Source organism: Ovis canadensis, chromosome 17, assembly GCF_042477335.2.
Source record: "Ovis canadensis isolate MfBH-ARS-UI-01 breed Bighorn chromosome 17, ARS-UI_OviCan_v2, whole genome shotgun sequence".
NCBI lineage: Eukaryota > Metazoa > Chordata > Mammalia > Artiodactyla > Bovidae > Ovis > Ovis canadensis.
Window position 1 is genome coordinate 61,750,950 of NC_091261.1, and position 17,315 is coordinate 61,768,264.

Consider the following 17,315-nt stretch of genomic DNA (forward strand, 5'->3'; position numbering starts at 1 on the left):
GCAGTGCGTGCTCTGTGGTCCTAAGTCCTTTACACGTATGTATATTAACTTCCTTGGTCTTCATGACAAACCTATGAAGTGTGTGGTAAAGTACTCCCATGACACAGGTGAGGAAACCAAAGCCCAGAGAGGTTCAGTAAACTAGCCAGGGTCGCCCAGCCAGTGTGTGGAGGAAGTGGGATTTGAACCCAGGCTTCCTGCTCCGACTGCCCACACTGCACACTCCTCAGAAGTCTTTTCTCTCTCTCTGTCCTGCAGACAGTGGCTGAGTGTGTCCTCTATTACTACCTGACCAAGAAGAATGAGAACTATAAGAGCCTGGTGAGGCGGAGCTACCGGCGCCGAGGCAAAAGCCAGGTGAGAAGGGGGCAGTGTTGGGATGGGTTCCCAGCATGCTCTGCGGCCAACTCCCAGCATGCTTGGCAGCTGGCAGCCCTGACTGCTGCTCGCAGTGATGTTTCCACATGTGTCTCAGCAGTGGGTCCCTCATTTTGGGTCCTCTCAGTGGCAGCTGGGAGACCCTCTCTGGGGGTATGTGTCGTACCCCAACAGTGCGGAAGAGAGCTGGGAGAAATGGCCATTTCCATCTTCAGCCTGGAAAATTCTAGAAGAGCTGACTTGGTGACCCATAGGCTCTGGGATGAATAGGGTCACATTCCCAGAGCAAGGCCTGGGCTTCCGGGATGACTTGGACTGGCTCACAGACTTAACATCTAAAAATTTTTAATAGTTTTTGGTGTAACGTATTTTTGAAGGAAAAGAGTAGCCAGTACTTGAGATTGCCGTATTTCAAACATCGCTGTATATGACTGAGAGATGATTTAAGTTAGAGCAGGACTTGGCAAACTAAGGCTCTTGGGTGAGTCAGGCCAGCCACTTGTTTTGTGAATAAAGTTTTATTGACACGGGGCTACACACACCTGTTGAGGAATTACCGTGGCAGCTTTTCTGTTACAACAGCAGAGTTGAATAGTCATGACAAACTGCAAAGCTTGACATACTCACCATCTGGTCCTTTGTAGAAAAAGTCTGCTGACCACTGACTTAGAGGAAAAGGCTATTCATTTTTAAAAAATTAGTAAATATGTTAAAGATGATGGGGGTCAGTGGCGCACATTTTTAAGGGGGCTCATGAGTGTTTGGTGTCGGGGAGACAGAGGGATGGGGATGGATTAGTCTTGCTTTGGGGCTAATGAGAATCAGCCCTGAGCCAATGCTGGGAGTACTGAGGTTGGGGGTCGGGGTTAAGGCAGGAAGATATTAGAGTGGACTTGTGCTGCAGGCAGGGGGTTGTAGGCGGGACCCTGCAGAAGGCGCTGGACACTGCTGCTACATGCTGGACTGGAACTAGTTGAGGCATATCCTTCTCTGGGGCCTCTGGCCTGGGAGATCGCACAAGGGAAAGGGACGAAGGTCAGAATTAGCAGGACGGAAGAGCAACACTCAGAGGTTCTGGTAGGTGAGTGCTCCCTGACATTGGCATTTTTCCTTTCCGAGGGCAGCAGGGACAGGACCTTGAGGGTGTCAAGTCCAGCCAACTCCCCTGGGGTTCCAGTGTCCACTGTGAAGCAGCTGCTCTGTGATCAAGGCCCACAGCCTTTGAGGGGTTGGTCTACACATCCCATGTTTTTTTCTTGCTTTCTGGAAACTGTGCTTCAGGACTGTGAGTCCATTCCCCTGTTGGCTAAGCCACGTATAATTAGGGAAGCAAGTCTGTTGGCAGGGGGCAATAGACAACCCCTTACTGCATCCTGAACATCAGGCCAAAATGATTGAGACAGAGCATTGGTTGTTGTGGGCCCAATCGTTGAAGGGTGGCTGCAATTGGTTTGAGGATAGGGTTTTCTTCTAGGTTTAGCACGGCCACAATTGGCCAGCCTGCTCGCCCATCTTACAGATGCGTAAAACTGAGGTGTATTAGCTTGGAGCGAGTCAGTTCTAAAGACCTAGCTGCCACGTGTTAGAAATTGAAGTGCCTTTAGGAACTTTTCTAGACTGAGAGGCAAGAACTCAGATAAATGCCAGGCAGAGAGCCTAAGTATGCTGGCATAAGAGGCAGTAGGGCATGGCATGGACTGTGGCTAAACAAAGGGGGAAATAAGGCCTCTAGATTGATTTTAAAAACATCGTCAGGTACTTTTTGAGCATCTCCTGTGTAGCAGAACCCCTGCTCCCCTACCTTTGTAGGGACCTTGTGGGTGGGCTCATGAAGCCCTTTCTTGTGGCTGGGCTGGGTGCTCAGGAGGGGAAAGTGTTCTGAGTCAGATGGGGAGAGACAGGGCCATTCTCCTCACCTTATGCAGAAAGCCACATTTGCATGGAGGGAGGCAAAGAAAGGCTGTGTGTTGGCGTCACCTTAGGGAGGGGCTATCTCCAGAGGAGTCCTGGGAGGTGGGGGGCCTGACTCCCCGGTCCTGGCTGCCATGCTTTTCACTTTGTGGTGTTTATGCCTTGCTTGCTGACTCATCTGTCCACTGGACGCTTGTGTGCTGATGCAGGTGGCTCCATGCCCAGTCATCTAGAGCAGGCATACAGGGGTGGTTCCAGGTTAGTATGCCAGTGGTCTGCCTGAGAGGTTCCATCGAGTAAGGGCCCCCAAAGATGAGGTTGAGGAGCAGCCCCTTGGAGATGAGGACAGAGGTAAGGGTGAACTGGGCAGAGGGAACAGCAGGTGCAAGAGCACCGGATCACGAGAGAGGGCACAGTGCCCTGAGAGTCTTTGGAGCAGGAGTCCGAGTACCTTCCAGGGTCTTAGAGTGAAGAGATGGAGAATCCATGGGAGACAATAGGGAATGGTGAGGCCTGGGGTTAACTAGCTAGCTTGTACCTCATCAGCTCCAGCTGAGTACTTGGCCCCATATTGTCAGATCTGATTTTTTTTTATTTTATCTAATTTATCTTTTTTAAATGGTATTTATTTGTTAATTATTGGTTGGGATGAATAGTTTTTCATTGCTGCCCTTGGGCCTCCTCTAGTTGCAGTAAGCGGGGGCTGCTCTCTGGTTGTACTGCGAGGACTTATCCTTGCTGTGGCTTCTCTCGTTGTGGAGCACAGGCTGTAAAGCGTCTGGGCCCAGTGCTTGTGGTAGACAGCACACAGTTGGTACCCTCGAGCATGTGGAATCTTCCAGAGCCAGGAATCGTACCCATATTCCCTGCATTGGCAGGAGGATTCTTAACCACTGGACCACCAGGGAAGTCCAGATCTGATTTTTTTTTTTTTTTAATATATAATGACGACCTGGAAATCTGGAATTACATGAAACTGTCTGATTTTAAAATCTCAGATCACGTATGAAACAATGACAACAATATGCTGTCTAGGCCAGACAACTCATATTTGCTCTTGAAATCTGTTCTCAGCCCACAGGATCTGTGGGCTAGAGTGTGATAAGGCTCAGGGAGGAGGTATAGAGAGTGTGTGTGACTTGCGACAGAGGCCAGGATCAGGGCACTGGGGGCCCTGGAGTGCTTTATGGCTATAGAAGAAATGTTTGCTTCCTCTTTTCATCTGAGTCGTTCTGGGTCAGCTGTGGCTGTGATGCTGGGGTCATGGGGTCCGGTGAGGTTTTACCCTCTGCCCAAGCTGGTGTCTCAGGCTGGGGCACCCAGGGTAGAACAGGGATGCAGAAAGAGAGAAGGCAGGGCAGGAGGCCTCCACCTCCTTCGGGTCTCTCCCCTCCCTCTGATTAGTGAGGGCTGCAAGGAGGCGTGGTGTGGTCCTGGCCTTGCCAGGGACAGAGATTTACACACAAACCCCGGAAGGGCTCCTGTGCCAGGCAGATCCACTGTCCTCACCACCATCCGCCAGCCCTGTTCATAAATACGGGATAAATGGGTCACCCCAGGTGTTGACTTTGTGGTCATAACTCATCTCTTGGCCCTGTGACAGCGAAATAAAAGGCAGACACAGGCCCCGCAGCCCCTCTTCTTAATTCAGGATGCACTTACTGGAGTGAACCTCAGCTGCTTTCTCTCTCCATGATTTTATAAAACCTGTGATCCTGCTGATAAATCTCTCAGGAGGTGGGTGGAGGTGCCCCAGCCTGGCATGGATTGTGGGCAGGTGTATCTGTTTGGGCACCTACCTGTGGATGGACGGATGGGTGCCTGTGGTGGTCGACCCCCGTAGGTTAATACTGTGAGCAGATGGGGTGGGGGTGGGGGTTGAGGAGTGGTAAGGCAGGCAGAGACCCTCTGCTCTGTACAGCCGGAAGTGCCAGGTGGGAATGAGCCTGGAGGGTGATTCACTGAGGGCTAGGGAGCTGTCACCGTCTGTCAGAGGCACAGCAGGTGCTCAGGTGACAGCTCGGCCGTCCCATCCTTGTGTCTGACCAACACTTGGCCCACTCCAGCAGCTCAGAAACTTGGCACAGGCTACGGTCCTGGTGTTTCCTGTGGCTCTGGCCACTCCATAGCTAAGGACGGCCACTAGGGGCCGCTCAATTTGTCCGCCCACAGATGTCCCTCAGGTGGGCGGGCCCGCCTGCTTCCATTTCTCCAAAGTCCACCCCCGGCGCCCACCTCCACTGAGGTGCTGCATGTATGACACTGTGTGGTCACCCAGCTTCCCTGGTGGCTCATGGCAGAGAATCCACCTGCCAATGCAGGAGATGCGGGTTTGATCCCTGGGTCAGGAAGATCCCCTGGAGAAGAGAATGGCCACCCACTCCAGTATTCTTGCCTGGAGAATCCCATAGACAGAAGATTCTCTGGTGGGCTAACACTTTCCCAGGTTCCCCAGGTGGGCAGAGAGGGCCAGGTCTTAGCCCAGAGGCCATAAAGGCTGAGTGCACTCATAGCAGCTGGGGCAGCAAGCTTCTTCTAGGAAGGGACCTGGTCATTCCATCCTGGGGACAAATCCCGCATGTCTGCATATTTGCAAACTACACTCCATGGTGGTGCTGACCTGCCTTGATGCTTAACCAGAGTGGGCAGCAAGATGTTGCCTCATGTGTTCAGGTGACACCCGCCCTGTAGACACCCTCTCCACACCCAGTGCCGGGCCCCTGGTTCGTCATGGTGGTGGTTGCCATTCAAAAGCGGGCATGATTACAAAAGCAGATATAAAATTCCTGCATGAAAAGCATTGACCAGCAGATGTCTCTGAGCTCAGACCTTCAGTGACCCGAGAACGCAAGGCTGCCCTGGCGTCCACTGCAGTGGCCCTGGCCCTGCAGCGGCTGGAGGCAGGGACACCTGTTGGCTATTTGGAATATCAGAGAAGGTGCCATCCTGGGGACTTACCTGCTGGTCCAGTGGTTACGACTTCACGCTTCCGATGTAGGAGGCCAGATTTGATCCCTGGTTGGGGAACTGGATCCAACATGCTGCACAGCGCAACCAAAACAAACAAACAAACAAAAACCAGAGAGAGAGGGTGCCATCCACTTTCCAGAAGCTTTCCCCTATCCTGACAGAGGGAGGCTCAGGAATTCCAACCCTTTCACACCCATCCCCTGCCAACCCCACACACCTGAGCTTTGGCAAGGAACCCTCACCCCCTGGACCCCAGTCCCCAAGATCTAGCCACGAGTGGCTAGTGAGCTTGTGGCCAGGCCCCCCGTGTCCTCTCCTCGAGGTGAGTCACTGGCCGAGGCAGGGACCAGCTCGGAGCACCAGTGACGGCACTGTGGTTTATAGTTCATGATTCATGGACGGAGGGGCTGCATTATCCCAGCTAAATGCGGTGCTGGAGCCCAGGAATGCTGTGGTCAGAAGTCTCTCCCTGACTTAACTGTGCGAACTGTCGGGGAGCCAAGATTGAGACCACTGGCCCAACTCTGCAGGGGGGACTCCTGGTGATGGGGGAGCATACCACGGAGGAGGCCTGTCCCCAAGGGTGTGTGCCCCCCCCCCCCCACTTTGACCCCTCAGGGCCACTCGGCAGCTGGGAGCTGGGCTGGTCGTGGTCTCGAGGCCACATGGTCTGTCTTTTCTTCCCTTGTAGACGGGCACAGGGACAGGGCGCCCAGCCTTCTGCTCCTGGGAGCTGAGAGAGCATGTCCGGGGTGTGGGGGGGGGGGCGCCACTTCCTCCCTCCTCTCTCTGGCCTACAGCCCCGTTCCCCCATCTCTCCTCTCTCTGTGTGTCTGTCTCTCCCCCACACATGCCCCTTCCCCTGTATCCCTCATCTTCCTTCACCCTCCTTCCCTTCCCCCACCTCCTTACCCAGCTCCCTGCTGGGGGACAGGTGACCTTGTTCCCAGTTGCTCTGCTCTGCACTCCAGAGACTCCCGCGCTGCGGGCAACTCGCATGGGGGACAGCGTGACCGGAAAGCATTCCAGGGCAGGGCCAGCCAAGCGGCCGTCCCCGGAGGGAGGGGGTGGCCAGCACGCAGTCGGTGCTGGTTCCCAGACCCTGGCTGCCCGCCCCGCCCTGCCCCAGGCGGATGATATCACTGGATGGCTCAGCCTGGTGAAGTGCAGAGGGGACATGTGGCCCGCCAGTCTTGGCCACATTGCCTCCAGGTTGGGCTGTGCTGTTCCCTGCCCGCTGGGTGAGCGTGAGGGGGCCGGTCCCAGACCGCCACCCCAGCCAGATGGGCCTCCAGCTTGGGGGTCAATCTGACTCTCCTCGGCCGCCCAGGCCTGCAGGAGGTGGCCACTTCCGCTCTGCTGGGGGCAGGCTGGGCTGGGCGGGATCGTGTCCAGGTTTAGGGCTCCAGCAAGCAGATGTCCCTGGTTTTGTGGGCAGAGTCCTATGGACAGCTTGTCCAGGCCCACGGTCTCCCAGATACATCCCCGCCCAGGGCACACAGTTACCAGGAAAGTGGCTGGAGTGGCCAGGCCCCAGGGACCCGGCAAGCTGGGCTGCTGTTTGAGGAAGAGAGACACTGACTTCTCAGCAGCCGTGACACAGAAGCAGCGGAGACCGGGCTTCCCCTCTGCACTGTCTGAGGCAGGCCGCACCGAAGAGACAGGAAGACACAGCAAATGTGATCAGGGATCAGTCTGACCCCCCGGGGGGTGAGAGGTGGGGGCTGACAGACCTCACATCCAGGCATTTCAAGCTTGGCTGCCAGGAATCAGGAAAGAGTTACCAGCAGAGCAGCATTCGTGTGGGCCTGCACCGGCTCAGGTCACCACAGGAGGGGTCCCCGTGGAGGGGGTGTAGGGGGAGACAGTGGCCAAGCTCCAGTCCATTTTGTCCTTCCTTCACAGTGTCACCCTTCTGGGTGATAGTGAACGAGACAAACCAGGTCCCCGGAGCTGTCACGCCCCCTGGGGGAGATCGGCGGTGCACAAGTAAATGACGTGGTTATCCGAGGGGGCGGCCAGGGGTACAGATGGTGAGCCAGGGTCAGGAGGCAGCTGACATAGGAGAGAAGGCAGCTTTGAGGGAGAGGATCCTGAAGGTTTCTCAGAGGAGGTATCCTTTGGGCTCAGACCTGAGCGATAAGAAGGAACCGGTCAGACAGAGTAGGAGGGGGAGTCTCCCAGGCAGAGGGCACCCTGAGTGCAAAGGCCCTGAGGCAGGAGGCAGGAACCAGTGTGACATCTTCCAGGAGGGGTGTGTGTGGATGGGAGGAGCTAGATCACCCGGCCTTGAGGCGTGGACCACTGATTTTATCCCAAGTGGCTGGACAAGATTGATTGACAGTTAAAGCAGAGGCTTGGCCGCCTCAAGCAGGCGTCTCCTCCCTCGCAGGCAGAAAAGACGTGACGGGTGTGGGTGTTGGGTGTTGCTCTGGTTATGCGAATGCATCGGTGTGCGATGGAGTGCTGGTGAGTGTCTGACAACCAGCTTTCCGGGCGCGAAGCCCTGATTGTAGCACGCACTGATTGCCATGGTGGAAATACTCCTCCCCCGCCGATTCCAGGCTACCAGCTGAATGTGGAGTTGGAAAGGGGCGTGCCTGACACCTGGTGGGACGCGATCCTATCCTACCTGCACCGTGTAGGCACAGCTGCCTACGAGAGCACAGACCACAGCCAGTGGTGTCAAGTAATGAGAAAGGGGTGCATTTTTTGAGTACTTACTACCTTTGTTTTTACTATAATTTCTTTCATTATAAAGTTATGTGTTTCCACTTTTAAGAATGGCTGTCTCTAACAGCTCAACTGCAAAATTCCTGGAAACTGAAGTCTGCACTTGTGAGCTGGTACAAGCCGACCCAGCACACCTGTATCTGTGTGTCTTGTAAAGGACGCTCCTCACCGGCCAACAAGGCATCCCCAGCCTGAGTTTTATTTTCAGGAAGACACGTGGGCTGGATTAGAAGGGTGGGGGCCGAATGTCAGGGAGGGCCTGCCAGCCACAGAAAACTCTGTTGTGTCTTGGTCTTGACCCCTGACCTCACTCCTCCCACCAAGCCCTGGACTCCTGGGATGTCCCTTCACTCTGCAAGAGATAGGATATCTCAAGGGCAGACCCCTCCCGGATTTGCTCGCTGGCACATAGTTCATGCTCAGCAGAGTGTTTGTTGAATGAATGAGTGATATTGTGCTGCAGTCACTGTTTCTGGGTGTTGGGAAATTCTCATCAGATTTTGGGAGGACCTGTCATCTGAGAACTAAATCTCACCAACTCCTCCCTGGACGTCGCTACCACCTCTTCGCTGAACTCTCCTCTCATTCCTCAAACTGACAGCCACTCCTCCCTTGACGAGCTGCCGCATCAGCCACAACATGGGGCGGGACACGACATTCCCCCCTGCCTCCACTTTCTGAAAAAGGCCCCAGTGGTTGTCAGGGCGCCTCCTGTATTTCCTTTTCTTTTTCTTTTTAAAATGTTTGTTTACCAAACATTTCTTTACCTCACCTTTCTTTACCAAAAGCCTTTGGAGGCTCAGCTCAGAGGCCTCCTCCCTCCTCCCCCTTCATCAGGGTAAATCGCTGTTGCTCCTGCAAGGTACATCGCTGTTGCCCCTGCAAGGTACTGGACCTTTTAAAAATTTTCTTAACATTGCAGCTTCCATGCGTCCTGTCATAGTTCCTAGTCTTTGTCAACTGAAGTGCTAGCTCTGTAATGTTGGGGACGGAATTTTCTATAATTTGGTACTCCCCATGGGGGCTCACGGAGAAGGCGATGGCACCCCACTCCAGTACTCTTGCCTGGAGAATCCTATGGACGGAGGAGCCTGGTAGGCTGCAGTCCATGGGTTGCGAAGAGTCTGACACCACTGAGCGACTTCCCTTTCACTTTTCACTTTCATGCATTGGAGAAGGAAATGGCAGCCCACTCCAGTGTTCTTGCCTGGAGAATCCCAGGGACGGGGGAGCCTGGTGAGCTGCCATCTATGGGGTCGCACAGAGTCGGACATGACTGAAGTGACTTAGCAGCATGGGCGCTCACAGTGTATTTGTGGAGGGAATAAACAAGGGGAGTAGGCACACTTTGGCCTAAGTGGGAGTGAGAGGAGCCTGTGATTCCCCCAGTCCAGGGTGAGAGGCTGAGCGCCTGTCTGTGGGATCTTGCTAGGAAAATGCGGTGTGACCTTTGGCGAGCTACTTCACCTCTCTGTGTCTTTGTGTGCTCGTCTATAAAACAGACTGTTGGGAGGCTGTTATTAACTACAGGCATGAACTGAAGAGAAGGCCTCGTCACACGTTCGTCGTGCTTCGTCAGCATTTGTTGTTTCTATTCGTAATGTTTTCTGTACTGCTTCCGGTCTGGGACTTTAGCATAGCGCAGGCTCACTGATGGGCTGCTTGTCCCGCACTCAGCGCTCGGTAAGCAGGGGTCTCTCAGGGATCTGAACTGAGGGCTCTGGCGAGCCCTAGATCCGGTCAGGTTTTCCGCAGAGCTGTGCTGTGGTTTGGGAGGTGGCGTTCACGCCCAGGCACTGGGCACGAAGCCCACTGTCAGCATGACCGATGGTGTGTCTGGAAAGCAAAGGTGGACCTCACCGTGAGCTCCAGAATCGTTTGAGATGGTGGAATCTGGCTTCCAGTCTTTTCCCGGGTCCACAGGCATCACGAGCTGCTAGTGGCCAGGGTCCTGGGTGTGCTTTGTGAAACAAGGACCCCCACCCCACCCCACCCCAGAAGCCTGGTTCCTCAGAGCGTGGTCCGGGAACCAGCAGCATTGGGGGGACCCGGGGAGCTACTTAGAAATGCAGACTCTCAGGCCTGCTCTAGGCATGCTGAGTGAGCATCTGCATTTCTCCAATATTCCCAGGTGCTTTGTGTGTGCATTTCCGTTTGAACAGTGCTTGTCAGTGACAGAGGGTGGTCAAACTATGGCCCGCAGGCCAAATCTGGCCCCCTACCTGTTTTTGTAAATAAAACTTTATTGGCACATAGCCACGCTTATTTATTTACATTTTGGCTGTTTTCACACTATAAACAGCAGAGTCAGTAGTTGCGAAAGAGACTGATGGACCGATGGCCCTAAAGTGTTTACCATCTGGCTCTTACAGAAGAAGTTTGCTGATCGTCAAACCTAGCTGCCCATTGGAATACCCTGGGAATTTAAACACGCTCCTGCCAGACTGTCACCCTGAGGTCCTGATATGACTGGTGTGGGTGGAGCCTGGGCGTCGGGACTTCCCAGAGCTCCCCAGGTGACCTGAGTGTGCAGCTGTGAGAACAGTGGCTCTAAATTGCCCGTGAAACCCAGCAAGTGCAGTTTCGATCAATGATGGGCCTAAGATTGGAAGCGGAGCTCTAATAAGTGTGAATCGTCTCAGAGTTAGCTGTCACCATGTTTGCTGTCCTCGAAGGCTTTCAGGGACTGAGCTGGTTGATGGGGACCTGGGAGTTGGGGCCTCCCTCTGGCTCCATCAGTCTCCCAGAGCGAGTGGACGCCAACCCACTGACCTCCTACATGTCCCAGGCAGCTGGTTACTATTGTGCCTGACTGTCCCTCCCAGTGGAAACCAGGTTTCAGGCCAAGACTGACCTAGGATTTCTCTCTTTCATCCCCTCCACTCGCATCACTCAGCTTGGGGTACAGGGACACCTCCTCAGAGGAAGATGGAGTTCAGGCCCCAGGAAACTGGGAGCCCATCCATGGGGCTCTGTGCCCTGGCTCCAGAGTGACCCTGAAGTCACTTCTCCCGGAGGATGGGATGTGGGAGTCACCCACCCCTGCCCTGGGGGACTTGAAAAGAGTGTCAAGTTGGAGGCCACGGGGTCTGGCATTGGGATTGCACACCTGGGTGGGAGGCAGCAGCGATAATGACCTTGTTCTGGTGCGGATCAGAATTTCAGAGCTTCCCCATAAGACTGGCAGGATTGGGGCAGTCAGGGGCGGGGTGGCGTGGTGGAGATGACAGGAGAGGGGCTTGGTTGTGCCCGGGGTCAACTCAGCCTCTGGGTTTGAATCCTGCCACTGCTATTGCCCAGCTTTGTCAGTCACCCTCGCTGTGCCTCAGTGTCGTCTTCTGTAACATGGGAGTGTGATGGGGGTGATAAAGGAGATGAGGAAGTACATAAAACATGCCGGGTGCGGGGCACTGGGAGCTACTTTTATTATTAATGCTGTGATGTTGATGGTTATACAGGGGAATGGGTCCTTATGGGCTGGCCCAGGCCCAGGCAGGGGCTCTAGGAATCTTGCAAGAGGGACAAGGTAGCCTTGATGGAAAGGGGCAAGGATGCCCATAGACACCCTACCTGAGCCTATGATGCCAACCAGTATGTAGAATCAGGTGAAACCCCCAGAGGGGCTTTAGGGACAACAGGATCAGGCCTCCTCCCCGCCTCTGAGAGCCCCCTTTTCGTTCCCTCTGAGACGGTGAGGCTTTGCCTGTCTGAACCTCAGTTGCCTCTTCTGCAGAATGGGGACAGTGGTCCCTGTCCTTTCCCAATGGAGGTAGGCTAGGGCGGCATGGTCCAGGGAAGGAGCGGCCACAGTGGATGAACCCCAGGTCACCATTACTGTTGGTTTTTCATCATCTTTATCCTCAGGACTTCAGAGGGGCCAGGAACTGATCAATAGACCGTGCACAGCACAGCGTCGGGGCGGGTAGTGAGCTCTCGGAAAGTGCTGGCCTCTTCCTCAGTGGGGCTTTTGGAGGATGTGGGGAGGGCTGAGTCAGGAGGGCCCTGGGCAGGAGGGCACAGGTGCAGACTTCCTTGGAGCAGCCCCGGTCAGTCGTGCTGTGTTAGTGCAGGGCTGGGGTCTGTGGCATGCTGCCGCCTGGCTCAGCAATTTGAGAGTTGCCTCTGCTGGCTGTGCTGGGGGCAGATAGTGGCCTGCTTTGTGGCCCAAGGGTGAGATTCTGGTGGGGGCTGAAGACACCGCCCCCAACCTACACCCAGGGAACAATGACAGGTGCTCCTGGAGTCAACCACTGGGAGGGACAGCAGATAAAGCTTCGGAGTGAAGCTGCAGCCCAGTTGGGCATTCTTGGCACAAAGTCCAACGATGGTGTTTCAGGAGACATCAAGCCCCCTGAGGTTGGAAAGCCCCGGCCCTGCCCTTCCAGGCCCTGGACGTCAGGTTCCTGAATATGCAGAAGCCGGGCAGGTCTCACAGGTGAAGACAGCAGCCATGCCGAGCAGCCCACGGGGCAAGGGTCCCTCCCCAGTCGGCCATGCCATCTCCCCTCGCTCTGGATCCTGGTCCCCGCCGCCCCCCCTTCCATCTTCGCCAGCGGTTGGAAGTTTAGTGTTTCAGGGTTTGGGGTGGTGGTGAGGGACAGTTCAGAGACATTGGGACACCCATTGGGAATTGACAGCGACATAACAGGGGGCAGAGGGAGGCTTTTCTGCCTCCTTGCCCCTCTTCTTGGAGATCAGAGGAAGGTTCTTGGGGAAGGGGGCAGACCTGAGCCAGGAGCTTCCTGGGTTCACACTGCTGCAGTCTCAGAAAGCCGATGGTTCCCATGAATACCCAGACCCCCGCTCTGTACAGATCGCCTGTAGCTGACCCCTGTGCTCAGCCGCATCGTGAATCATAAATTAAAACTACAGAGAAGGGCGGGGGATTAGGGGAGGTGGGGTCTCAGGCCAAGGCAGCCTGCGCTGGGGATCAGCATGTGTTCCTGGTATGGAGGAAAGATGGGGAGAAAGGGAGCCCCCTGCCCTATGCCCTCACCTTCTCCATCTGCTTGGGTTTCTTTCTCCTTGGTTTAAATGTTGGTGTGACCACACCCCTCAGCACACATTGAAAGGCTTTGCATTTCGTTTTTTTAAATTTCATTGACTCCTGGGGTTGGAAAGATGGTCTGCTTTGGCAGCTGCTCGCAAGGAGCACTTTGGGGGTGGCTAAGAGAATCAGTGTGTGGCTTAAAAGAAATCAGGCAGGACAGAAAGGAAGTCAGGTGGCAGTGTGGGGAGGAGCTCGCCTGCCCTCCCTGTCTTGGTGAGGGCAGGGTCAGCAGGCTGGCTGACTGGGGCAGGTTGGCCAGTGGCGGCTTCACTCACTCGGGAAGGAGATGAAAGGAATAGGCCTGCAGGAAGGGGGCTGGTTTTGTTGTAAGCCCCTTTGATCTCTCCTGTCCAGCAGGCCTGCTGTCTTCCCCTTCAAGGGCTGACTCACTGGAGAGGAAGACCAGGCCCACGGCAGCAAAAGCAGGCCCTCGTCATAGCAGCAGCCATCCTGAATGGGCCTGGGGACAGCCCTTCCGTCTACCCATTTTACAGATGTGGAGACTAAGGCCTGGAGAGCTGGCCTGAGCTTTTGTCTGGGGCAGTCAGGCAAGCAGGCAGGCAGGGAACTCAGGCTGTGACCCAGTTTTCCCTGTGTTCACCCTGCTCTTGCCTGAAGCTGACCAGGGCCCCACCCTCCTGCCTTGGGGCTCCCACCACGCTTAAATCCTGGTGCCAGATGCCAACTCTGTAAGCATTCTCTCGTTTTGGCCTCCCCATGCCTGGCTGAGGGGTAGGCATGCTTTCAAAGGGAAGAATCGGAGCACAGAGAGCTTAAGACTCTCATCCAAGGTCACGCAGTCACCAAGTGCCAGAGGCCAGGGGTCTGACACGAGCACTTTCTATACCTTGCCCTTTGACTCCTGCCTCCCAGTGCCCCAGATTGTGGGGCTTTCTGCCCAGCTCACAGTGTAGGTGTTGGAGAAGGGGGCTCCCGCGGACTCCCCCTCCCCTCCAGCTCTCAGTCCAGGTGCAGAGCCTTGCCTGCCTGACTGTGTCCTTCTCTCCCCCACTGCCCCCTGCCTTCCCCTGGGGCCTGGCAGCAGCAGCAGCAACAGCAACAGCAGCAGCAGCAGATGCCCCGCAGCAGCCAGGAGGAGAAAGATGAAAAGGAGAAGGAGAAGGAGGTGGAGAAGGAGGAGGAGAAGCCTGACGTGGAGAATGACAAGGAGGAGCTGATCAAGTAAGGCCAGCCCGGTGGTCCTGCGGGGGGCCCGGCCACAACCCCCAGGTGGCAGGTGGGCGGGCAGGCTAGCAGGGGGGCCATGGTTGGTACTCAGCCTGCAGGCCACCCGCCCTCCACCCTCCGTAAAGGCGTGTGAGCATTTGCCGTCTATCTACAGCAGATCTCCTGCTGAGAAGGGAAGCGCTTTCTCCTTTGCCGGTCCCCTGGCAGCACGCACCCCCCTCCTCCTCCCTTCCGGAAGCCTGTTCCTCTCTCTTTCCTCCACCTGCCCGCCTTTCTCTTGAAGCCTCTGGAGACCTTAGAGACTGATGGCTCATTTGAGCTCTACTCCTGAGCTAATAAATCCAGGCAATGACTTTGGAACTCTTTGCCTCACCCCCCTGCCCCACCTCCCCATCTTCTCCCCTTTCCTCTGCTGAGTCTCCTGAGATGCTGAGAGCGGGAGGGGGGGAGATCTGAGAGGACGAGGTACACGCAGGCGGCAGCCCTCACCTTTAGAATTATTGCTGTCAGTGTGAGTTCTTGCAGATCAAGGCACAGCCTCGCCTCGGGGCCCCTGACGGCCTCCCGTGCCTGCCAGGGGTGGAGCACCGCCAGCTGGAGATTCACTCAGAGCAAGGGGTGAAGGGGGGGGGCGGGCACAACTTAGCGCCAGGTACCTGGAGCGAGCTCAGGAATGTGGCTTCTGAGAACATCTGGCTTCGTTACCCCCTGTCTCCCAGACGTTCCTGCGAGGGCCTTCAAGAAGATGAATGGAAGGTGGTGGTGATAAATCTGAGCGGCCCTGCAGTAAACTCCCCTGAGTCGGCTTCTGAGAAGAGTCCCAGCCCCAGCTATTGAGGTCACATGCTCCCCACACACCTGACTCGGCCCGCATCAGTCCGGCGGAATACTCTCCTCTTGCGTTTTCTGCAAGCCCCAGTGGCCCGTGATAACACAGAAGGCAGAGTTAGCATTGTTGGTAGGGAGGGGGACATCTCCTCTGTGGGGAGTAAAGTAGCCTGAAGGGTGTACCAGCCTGCACCCCTATGCATTTAATCCAGTAAGCTTGCAAACGGATAGCAGAGAGCATCTCTAGTTGATGTATAAAATGGGCTTGCAGGGCTTCCCTGGTGGCTCAGTGGTAAAGAATCCACCTGCTAATGCAGGAGACACAGGTTCGATCCCTGGTCCGGGAAGATCCCACATGCCTTGGAGTAACCAAGCCCGTGAGCTATAGCTACTGAGCCTACGAGCCTGGAGCCCGGGAGCCACAACTCCTGAAAGCCCATGTGCCCTAGAGCTGGTGCTCTGCAACAATAGAAGCCACTGCAATGAGAAGCCTGATCACAACTAGAGAGTAACCCCCACTCTCCACAACTAGAGAAAAGCCCTTGGAGAAATGAAGACCTACCTACCCCGGCCAAATAAATAACTTAAGAAAAAATGGGTTTGCAGATAGCCACCAGCCCATACCCACACTGGATGAATAAAATAAGGCAATCAGTTACCTACCAGCCCACATCCCTGTTGGAGAATAAAGCAGATGACAGCTACCAGCTCTCACCTCGCTTTTGATAAATAAGATGGCATTGCAGACCTCTACCAGCCTCATTCCCTCAATCTGGTGAATAAAGGAGCCTTGCAGATTGCTACCGCATTACCCCGAGCTTTCCCCCTTTTTTCCGCTCCCTTGGGCTAGTAGAAAATCGCTGGCAGCCAGTGCTCATCTTGCTAAAGAAAAACGGCTGTCTTGAAACTGCCGTTTAGGTTCCTGGCCCAGGTGAAACCATCCTTGCCTCCCCTCTCTGGCCTTTAGGGAGAAGACGGACGACACCTCTGGGGAAGACAACGATGAGAAGGAGGCAGTGACCTCCAAAGGCCGGAAGACCGCCAACAGCCAGGGGAGACGCAAAGGCCGCATCACCCGCTCGATGGCCAACGAGGCCAACAGCGAGGAGGCCGTCACCCCGCAGCAGAGCGCTGAGCTGGGTGAGTCTTGGGCTGGGGAATCAGAATCCCAGCATTCGTTGCACACTTGCTATTTGACCTCTCTGTGTCCTGATGGCTTCATCAGCACCAGGGTTGTGAGTAATGCTTATAACTTGTAGGGTTGAGCATTTCAGTGACTTTGCGTGTAGGAAGAGCCTAGAACAGTGCCTGGGGCAGGTTCTCTGCCCGTCAGCTGTGATCCTTCCAGAATTGGAGAATTCACCTACAAATCCAGAGCACCAGTTTGGTTTTGTTTTTCAATCAGAAGATCTGCCCTCGGGTCTTCCCAAGGCTTTCACTGCCGGCAGCCTGGGTTCAATTCCTGGTCGGGGATCTAGAATCCTGCAAGCCACACAGCATGGCCAAAAACCCACCCCTTTTCAAGAGGGCCTGAGTGCTGCTGTCCCTTCCAGCCCTGGGAGGCATCTGGGTTTGTACGGTCACCTCTGTGGGTCTCAGTTTCTCCTGCTCAACAGATGCCCACCCCTAGGTGCTCCGAACCTAAGGTCAGGGAAAAAAGAATTACATAGCAATTCCCAAGTTTGGCCACAGGGGGGCAGCCGGTGTGTGCTTGTCTATACCATTTTGGCTGTTTGTAGCCTGCCCTCTTGTGTCTGCGGGAACTCCCACCGGAGGCCTGAGTGCTCAGGCTGAGGCCCCAACCACCTGGATGTCTTCCTAGGGTGGGAGTTGATGGAAGGGATGGTTTCTGTCTCACAGATGCCCTCCTTGTCCACACCCGAGGTTTATGCCAGGCTCCTCTCCCTTCTCCCTGCGAGAGATCATTTGTACCCATTTCATAGATGGGCTGTTTGAGCCTGAGAGAAGGAACATTGCCTCCGTAAAGTCATGGAGTCAGTTGGGATTCAAACCCAGCCCATTGGCCAAAAATCCCATTCGGCTCCTGTAAGCTCTTGCCGGCTGCCCCTTGGGGCCAGCATGCCCAGAGGCACTGGGCAGGAGGGCTCTTTTCAGAAGGGTGTTGGTGCACCTGACTTCTAGGGTCATTCTTCTGGACCTCAAGCTAATGTTGGGGCTGGGTGGTGGGGTGGAAAACACAAGCCTGGTCCCTCTGACGGGCTCCCCATCCCGGGCTCCGGCTTCCAGAGCCTCCCTC

At 55.3% G+C, this 17,315-nt stretch overlaps 1 protein-coding gene and 1 long non-coding RNA gene across 34 annotated transcripts in view; one reads left to right on the plus strand and one right to left on the minus strand.

Moving 5' to 3' along the window:
• Positions 1–17,315, plus strand: part of NCOR2 (nuclear receptor corepressor 2) — a 236,371-nt gene that overhangs the window by 146,452 nt on the left and 72,604 nt on the right. For 27 of the 33 annotated variants that reach the window (XM_069557621.1, XM_069557643.1, XM_069557647.1 and 24 more), the window contains 3 exons: positions 259–357; positions 14,085–14,224; positions 16,026–16,198. In XM_069557621.1, the coding sequence (XP_069413722.1) occupies positions 259–357; positions 14,085–14,224; positions 16,026–16,198 (412 nt within the window). The remainder of the gene's footprint in view (positions 1–258; positions 358–14,084; positions 14,225–16,025; positions 16,199–17,315) is intronic. The other 6 variants (XM_069557629.1, XM_069557628.1, XM_069557636.1 and 3 more) reach the window with 1 other exon arrangement.
• Positions 881–6,254, minus strand: LOC138422562 (uncharacterized). The gene is made up of 4 exons (XR_011249925.1): positions 6,172–6,254; positions 5,248–5,330; positions 2,295–2,518; positions 881–1,382 (listed from the first exon to the last, which is right to left on the minus strand). It is a non-coding gene; the product is annotated as an uncharacterized lncRNA (long non-coding RNA).